The sequence below is a fragment of the Poecilia latipinna genome, unplaced genomic scaffold, assembly GCF_001443285.1.
Source record: "Poecilia latipinna isolate Pla-1442-1.1 unplaced genomic scaffold, P_latipinna-1.0 Scaffold2036, whole genome shotgun sequence".
Taxonomy (NCBI): domain Eukaryota; kingdom Metazoa; phylum Chordata; class Actinopteri; order Cyprinodontiformes; family Poeciliidae; genus Poecilia; species Poecilia latipinna.
The window spans coordinates 137,902-146,376 of NW_015114652.1; the positions used below are offsets into that span (position 1 = coordinate 137,902).

Sequence of the window (8,475 nt, forward strand, 5' to 3'; positions counted from 1 at the left end):
AATGTTGAACAACCTTTATTAATTAAAGCATAAATTAATGTGAATTGATCTAATTTCTTTACTAATAAATTTCCCAGATTTTTGTCACTTTTATATTTAAAGTACATAAATTTTTAGCATGATTGACATAACTTATATTTTGTTAAATAAATATATGTGTCCAAATTGTTGGGGTCATAATTTGTTTTTGTCAAACATCACTATTTCACGGGAAGTGTGGATGGTTTGTAGTTCTATTTTCTCCAACTTAAGATAAATGCAGATAAATGGTAAATACATGAGGATTAATTTCTGCTGTATGTTTGTGAAAATGTTTTTCTGAAATACTTTGGTCACCTGATGTAACTAATCGTTTATAAAGATTAAAATAACTCCTCAGTTATTGTTGGCAAGTTACCACAGCGGCATCCATAAGGGGTATGTCTTCTTCTGCGTGCTAGATTTATCAAATGCTGCCCCCTGTTGGCGAAAAAAATAACTGCAATTAAAAATTAAACTAGAAAACCCGAGAAACATGGCAGCTCAAGTTACAAATAAACGATTTGCTCCTTATATTTAAGTAAATCTAGTTAATCTGAGGCTCCGTAGTTTGACTTTTTATAATGGGTTATAACTTAAATAGCCAAAATCAAATTATCTTAACACATGTATAAAAAGAAATGTAGGATTAAGAAATGTTTGTTTTTAATTACTTTAACTGAATTTCCTCAATGAAATACCAGTAAAATTTGTTTTATACTTTCGTGGGAAATCTTTTTTTAAACATTGTTTTCCAGATGTATCTTCTATTGTCCTTCATTTTGATGCCTAAAATATAAATGACTTGGTGGTTCTCAAAGAAAAATTTAATTTAGTAGATGTTTATCAAAAAATAAATGCTTTACGGCTTTAAGCAGGTGAGATGCTGAACTGAAAGGAAAAATGTCTCTGGATTATAAACACTGCAGACCCAAGTATAGACCAAATATTATTTAAAGCCGATAACTCCAACAGAAATTTGGACACTTTCACAGACGGGTTAAGATTTGAAAACCACAAACAAACAAAAATTTCTGGGAATGTAATGTCACATAGTAAAAATCTTCAAAACTTCAAAAATCTGCTGAAGAAAGCTTAAAAAGAAAATGTCATCTTATTTTATACTTATAATCTGCTAATCTCAGATAATCCACTCATCTGACAGGTCAGGACTGTTAAAAGCAGCAATTTGAAGCTGATCCGTCGTGTCGCCTTGCAGCCTCAGGTCAAATAAACAGGTTCAAAATATTCACTGGTTAATGAAACACAAACAAAATGTTGCTTTTTTCTTCCATTTTATTTAACAAACGTTCCAGATTCATCCAACGTGACACTCAGAAGTTCCTGCAAGACGGAATAAAAAAAAAAGAAAAGTTAGAGCATAAAATAATTACCAAAACAAATAAACTTTATGCATCCTACAGCAAAACCAGCTGATATTTTGGTTACGTTTCAGTAACTGAATATTTGAGGTAATCAACCGACTAATTACTGTTTATATTTAAAATATTGTCACAGAAGAGAATAATTAATAACTTGGAAGAATAAAACTTATCTTTTGCAGACGAATTAAACTCTACGAAATATTTCCACATTGTTCATGTTAGATTCTAGATTTGGTTCGTTAGTCCAGTTTTATATTAACACTTTATTTAAAAGACGACATTTAGCAGCTGACAGGATGAAACTAAAACGTCTAAAGGATAATAATCTGAATGTGATTATTGTCTCAGGCAGAAAACTAGAGAATAAATTCCTACTTTGCAACAACGCCGTCGGCCTTGGCCAGCCTCAGGATGGAGTCGTCAGATTCTCCCTGCAGAAACAGGAAAGTTTAGGAAAAACTGCAGAGGCTCAGGTTCAGCACCACTGATTTTAGTCACTTTATATGGAAGAGAACGAGGGCCACGAAAAAAAGAAACTGACTCATTTCTCCCAATTCTGAGAAAAAAGTCAAAATTAAGAGAAAAATCAAGAGAATTTTGAATTAAAATGTCAGAATTCTGAGAAAAAAAATCTGAATTTTTTTCAGATTTCAAATTTCAAATCAAATTTCTCAATTTGATTTCAAATTGAGAAATCAAAATTTGATTTGAGAAATCACATTTTGTTGATTTCTCAAAATTCTGAGAAAAAAAAGTCGGAATTCTGAGCTTAAAGTTAGAATTGAGAAAAATAGTGAGAATTCTAAGAAAAAAAACATCAGAATTCAGAACAGAAAAAAGTCAAAACTGACGTAAGCGCCGCCAAAATTCTGAGCAAAAAAAGTGTCAGAATTTGGAGCAAAGAAAAAAAAATCGTCAGAATTTGGAGCACCGAATGTCAAAATTCTGAACAAAAAACATCTGGATACTCCGGGAAAACAAATATTCTTGTCAGAATTCAGAAAAAAGAACAAACATCAACAAAAAGCAAAAACAAACTAAAAACATCACCAGAATTCTGAGATAAAACATCAGAATCCATTTTTCCCCCAGTGATTCTCTTCTGTGACGTTCCCAGTCAGAACCAGTGAAGGTTTACCGTCTGCTGCCGGATCAGACTGTTTGAACGCCCTCAGGGATCCTGGCTCTGGTTCACACTCACTCTTTGTTTCCACATTCTGAGAGCTGCCAGTAAGTAAAGTTTAAAAGATTGTCTAAAGCAGTGGTTCCCAAACATTTTCTGCCCCCCCCCCCCCCTATGGATTAACGGCCGGGGGGGGGAGTGAATCGACTTCTTTGGGGACAAAATGACTGTACGTAGCTGAAAATAGACGCCAACATCGGTAGCCTACAAGGTACTTGTTAGGCTTAAGGTTCTGTGTTGATTAGCTAGTCATCTTTTAGCTAACATTACCTGCATCCAGCAGCTTTACTCAACTCAGTCGGTTAGTTTGGAGGGAAAAACTGTGAAAAGTTCTTTGCGTTTTGCTGGTTTGCTGCCGTGATTCTAACACAAACCTACGTAGCTCCGCCCAGCAGCAGCAGGTCTCCTTCACAGGTGGAAACCCAGCGCGAGCATGTTGCGTTTAAAGGCGGCTCGGAAAAACAGGTTACAACATGTTAACAACGGATTAAGCAGTTTTAACTGCTGATAAAAGTGATAGAGGACACAAATATGGGAAGTGTGGAAGCCTCTACTGTATCAAACTGACAGGAATAACAGAGAGTTGGCCATTCTAAGGTAAAAACCCAGCGCATACAGTGTTCATGTTTTTTTTGTTTTTTTCATCCAGACGGCTTCCCGCGCCCCCCCTGCAATGACACGGCACCCCCCTAGGGGGCGCGCCCCACAGTTTGGGAACCTCTGGTCTAAAGCATGACGCCTTCAACACATTCCCGGGTTTTGGAGCGCCAACAGGAAGCGGGCCGGACTGTCCTGGTGTTTTTGTTAAGAGGCTGAAAGCGTTTATGGCTGCTCTACAGCTTATTGGTTCATCTGTCCTGCTTTGTTTGAACAGAGTTATGAAACCAATTTGGTTCCTTTTAACACGAGGAACCTTTAGCTTGAACTCCACATGGGGAAGGTAATCAGTGAGCAATAAACCTGCGTGTTCTTCAGCCAATCAAAACGCAGCAGATGTTTAATGTACAGGAAAGTACCACAGGTAAGACGAAATAAAAACAGCAACAAGAAGTGAAACAGAGCCGGGTTATGAGTGGAAAGAGTCCCGTCTGAAAGCACCTGGCGCTAAAAACAAGGGGCCCATTTACCTGGAACTTCACAAACAAGTTACAGAGAAAAGTCCTAAAAAACAATCAAAATAAACTAGAACTGGATGTTTTTAAGCCTTCAGAACATCAAAGATAAATATATGAATGTTTTTCACACTTTATGCGTAATTCTGACCCAACCAGACCCCGACCAAATAAAAAACATTGACTAATACTCCAGCAAATTAAAAAGAAAGGTGTCAGTTTTAAAAATGCTCATGGGAATTTATTTCTAGAATAAAATAAAAATCAAATGCATCAAAATAACAAAAATGTCTGAAAAGATCAGCTTAAAAGCATTATAGCTGAAACGATTAATCAAATTAATGGTGATTAAATGATTATAGAAATAACTGTCAACTAATTTAGCTACTGATTAATCGCCAAATGAAAAGGAGAAATTTAGAAAAAACTGAACAAAATTATAAACATTTACATTAAAGATGAAAAAATCCTTTATTTGTAAATATGTTCTATCAGAACTCCATAAGTGGCAGTTTTAGCTTCGCCTGATTCAAATTCTGTAAAAAAAAAAAAAAAATCTTAATTTGTTTATCTGAAAAAATTAACTGATTAGTTCTGCAATGTACTGAAGTTAAATCAAGCAGAAATGTTGATGTTTGAAATATTTTTCCTTTGCTACAAATGATCAAATGTTCACTAAAGTAATTCTGGTTTTATATTGTGGGCAATAAAATGTTTATTTTCTTATTTAAAAAATGACTTATTTGTGTCTTTAATACATTTCTAATATTGTGTGAAAAGAAAAATCTGCAAAAGTGTTGGGCGAGTTCAACTCCAAAAATCAATCATTAGTGTGAAATACATTTTTCTTGACCATTATTTAGTCTTTATCATTGTATTCATTGTTCTATTCAATTTTTTTACAATATTATTGCCATCTCATCTTCTTTTGAATACTTGTGTTAAAAAAACTAAGTTTGAAATAGGTTTACCAGCTAAAATCTAAAAATATTTTAACAGTTTAGTTTAAATAAGTTTCTGTGCATGCAGAAATGTATTTCTGTGTTTGATGAATGCAAAAAAAAAAAAAAAAAAAAAAAAAAGCAGAAATCTGCTGTGAGTTGTGTTTCTGCATGTTGTTCAGCAGCCGCAGACGTACCATCCTGCGAATGGCTCCACAGATGGCGTAGGTCTTGGACTGACCGTTGAAGCGGCCGGTCACTTTGTCGACCTGAAGGGAGAAAACCAAACAGAGGAACTCATTTTTACTCATATTTACCCTTTAGAGAGCGAAAAACGTCTCATTAAGTGGAAACAGAAAGGTTTCATATGCATGAAAGCGTTTAAAATAAGCAGAAGTGTATGACCTGGCCAGCTGACAGAGTCCAACAACAACAACAACATCTCTGTTTACAGCCGAACTCTGACACTGAAGCAAAAACAAAACCTATCAATCTGTTTCTGTTTCATGTTGGCAAAAGTCTGGTTGATGATCAACGTCCAGCGACAGGGACTCGACAGCAACGCAGGTTTTTCCTGGAGATTCTGCTGTTTAATGTTGAAACCAAATTTATGCAAATTACACCTAAAACTCCTTCATGCTCACCAGTTAAACATTCAATGGATGTTCGGATGTTTTTACTGCGCGGCTTTCCAGCTTGTAGTACCACTAAGTCACCACCAGAGGGAGGAAAGCAGCTCTAACTTCTAATCTCAACCCGTTTCTGGCTGATAATTCATGGGGAGAATCAAGTTTGTCCAAATCTGCCAAAGAAAACTAAATAAAAGGAATCGAGCGTCAGTTTGTCATGGTTTCAATAACTCAAATTTAAGACTTTTTAAGAGCATTATGAATGAAATGTGAGATTAACAAGAAATCTTGTTAGATTTTTACTTTAGTTTATTTACCATTCCTTTTAATCTTTTTCTTCACTAGCTAGCACATTTAAGGATATGCAGACACCCTACACAAAAAAGGTCTTTAACAATAAAAAAAGTTTAGTTTTTTTCTTGCTGTCTAGCTGCCAATATGCCGTTGGTAGCTAACTACTTTTTTTAGTCATGATACAGGTTTTAAATTTCATTTATAAAGGTTTTAAGGCCTTAAAAGTCCTAAACTTGAGTTGGTGAAACCTGCAGAAACCCTGTATTAGCTACTTGTTGCCAGTCAAAACTCAAAGATGTGTGTGCAACTCAAATTTTTGACTGGCAGAAAAGTCCAGCAAGAAAACAACTACAGAGAATATGCAAGGTTAAATAATGTCAAAACCTCCAGATGACGATATTTGAAATGATTTCTTTTTAAATTAATCACAAATCCATGCCGACTTCTGAGCCAAATAAAAGATATTAAATTTAAAATTTGTATGAATATTTTTGGCTTTCAAAATCTGGAAAGTAAAAATAACTATTGTAATTTTAAAAAACTAAAAACAGTGGTTTGCCTTGGACTGAAACTGGAGTTGAGATCCCTTTATAAACTGAAAGTTCAGTTTAATTTAGCGGAGCAGAGAAACCACCAGTACGGCACAAACAGGCCAGACGAACCGAAACGCTTTAATATTCTTCTAGGTGTCTGACTTTACCTCAGCGATGTTGATCTGGATGGAGGCGTGGTCCTTGGCGCCGATGATTCTGTTGCTCGCAGAGCTGCAACAACAACAGATTTAGTTGATCTGTCAGTGACAGAGCAGGAACTGTTATTGGAACTAAACAGGCGGCTGAATCCCAGAATGTTCTGGTAGAGAAGTTGCAATTTTTAGTTTTTTGTACATTTAAGTTATCCAAAAGTAACACTTTTGGGGAAAGTTTCCTCACAACGCCTCAAATTGTCGACCTTAGTTTTAAAAATTCAGACTTAGCTGGTGAGACTTAGATAATTTAGAATAACTGGCATACCAAAGGTGTACATAATTATTCCTACCCCTGACAGATTTACATTTAAGGTTCTCTATGGCTATTAAGTGTTAAACAGCTTGCCCTATGTAACAAGCTGTCCAGCAGGTAAAGCAGCAGAAGAAATGACGATGAGCTGCTGTTCAACAGCCAGCGAGTGACTCGGATCTGACCTCTCCTCTCTTTGCCGTCTTCCTATAAGCAAACGCAGCAGACCAACTAGGACTGCAGGGTTAGAAACAGATTAAATCTGTGGTATAAAATTCAATTTACAAGCATTGAACCAGAAACTCTTCTAAAAGAAACGTCATTTTAAATGTGAATCTGCCAGAGGTATAAGAATCATTTATGGCTTAAAGATAACTGAAACCTAATTATCTGTCTGTGAATGCAAAATAAACTACATCACATCGGAACACGCTCCGTTTAGATGATTTTAAACTGAAGGATGTTTCTATGGTTGTTCTCCAAAACTAGATCTCACAAAAATGCTTCATTTTCCTGAGGATTTAAATAAAAAAATGCTTTCAAATGTGAATTTAGCAATAAAGAAATAAAAATAAAAAACTCACCATTTGCGAGGGACGTACAGGTCCACAAATTCACCAGCGTCGTTCTGCATTTTGAAAGTTGTGCAGGTTGTCAACTACAAACCTGGAAAACAAACAAAAAACTTAAACAGAGAGCTCTATAGCCGCATGGTTTCAAGGAAATGTGATTTTAGAAAGCTGAAAAGCACAATGCAGAAATGCTGTGTTGGAATCAGGGACCAACACAGCAGCTAGCGGCTAACCCCGTTAGCATGAGGACAGCACGGCCGCATGTGGCTGCTTTACACACACGAACATCCTTTATTCACGCAACATAACAGCAGCTAGCGACAACAAATAACAACTAGAGAGTTTAATATAACATTAACTACAACAACTACCATAAAACACTGCCGTGATAAACTGAAAGCGAAGTTTTAAAACGTTTAGAAACCAGAGCCGAGGAGATACACACCGCTTACGACAAATGGCCGACTGGAAAAGGAAGAGCTGTAGTTCCGGAAGTGGAAAAAAAAAAATCCCTCAATGTTTTTATCGCCACCTGCTGGTTTTTAGCTGTAACAACAATCACAAACACCAAGTGCCTGGACAAAGTGCACAGAAATTTGTCTACATGTTTTCCTCATTAAAAAAACGATGCTTTAAACAATGTTCTGCAGAAAATACAACTTTACACAAACAGAACCAAAACACAAAACAAGGAAGACATAGTTTAAGAAAGTATCGGAGATTGCTTTTATTTTTCTGTTTTTATCTTTAACATTGAAAATAGCAGCAGAAAGCAGCTTAAAATATGTATATAGTGGCAGAATGAGAATAAAATGAGTTTTTTACTCCTAATAACTTAGGTTATTTCTTTGAAATAATCAAATTGAAGAAATCTATAGCCAGCATACCTTCTGAATTGCTTCCACATTTTGTTTGTTGCATACAGAAAAAAAAATTTCAATTAGAAATTAAATATTTGTTTGTCAGACAAATAATGCAAAAAACTATAAAAAATATTTTAAAAATACACTTTTATAATAAAAACAAAAACAACTGTCTGGACTAGTTTTTAATGTTCTGAAAATAATCCACAATTATTACACATTTCTTGTTTTTCTTGTTACACTTAAATGTTGTATATAATCAACCAGAATGTATAATTAGACAGAGACAACCATATTGAATTAAAAAAAAACCAAATTATGATTCCTTCATTAAGGGAAAACAGGCCTCATTCAAGGTCATAGTTTATCAATCAATCAATCAAATTTAATTTGTATAGCACATTTCAGAGCCAAGGCATTTCAAAGTGCTTAACATAATTAAAGAAAAAATAAAAACAGCATGTGACATTGAATAAACAG

At 35.1% G+C, this 8,475-nt stretch overlaps 1 protein-coding gene and 1 long non-coding RNA gene across 2 annotated transcripts; one reads left to right on the forward strand and one right to left on the reverse strand.

Annotated features, from left to right (window-relative positions):
- Nucleotides 1–1,296: 1,296 nt before the first annotated feature.
- On the reverse strand, nt 1,297–7,666 carry rps21 (ribosomal protein S21). Its single transcript, XM_015016567.1, has 6 exons — nt 7,578–7,666; nt 7,145–7,226; nt 6,263–6,326; nt 4,837–4,908; nt 1,779–1,834; nt 1,297–1,362 (listed from the first exon to the last, which is right to left on the reverse strand). Exons 2-6 carry the CDS (start codon nt 7,192–7,194, stop codon nt 1,353–1,355), a joined length of 252 nt encoding a protein of 83 aa, XP_014872053.1. The 5' UTR covers nt 7,195–7,226; nt 7,578–7,666; the 3' UTR covers nt 1,297–1,352.
- Nucleotides 2,097–3,624, forward strand: LOC106935862 (uncharacterized). The gene is made up of 2 exons (XR_001421986.1): nt 2,097–2,664; nt 3,318–3,624. It is a non-coding gene; the product is annotated as an uncharacterized LOC106935862 (long non-coding RNA).
- Nucleotides 7,667–8,475: the final 809 nt, after the last annotated feature.

Bases quoted from the DNA above. Each gene is read 5' to 3' on its own strand.
- rps21 (XM_015016567.1), bottom strand. From the start codon at position 7,194: ATGCAGAACGACGCTGGTGAATTTGTGGACCTGTACGTCCCTCGCAAA. The intron at 6,327-7,144 runs GTGAGTTTTTTA...TTGTTGTTGCAG, and splicing joins CTGTACGTCCCTCGCAAATG to CTCTGCGAGCAACAGAATCA. The intron at 1,835-4,836 runs GTACGTCTGCGG...CTGTTTCTGCAG, and splicing joins GTGGAGCCATTCGCAGGATG to GGAGAATCTGACGACTCCAT.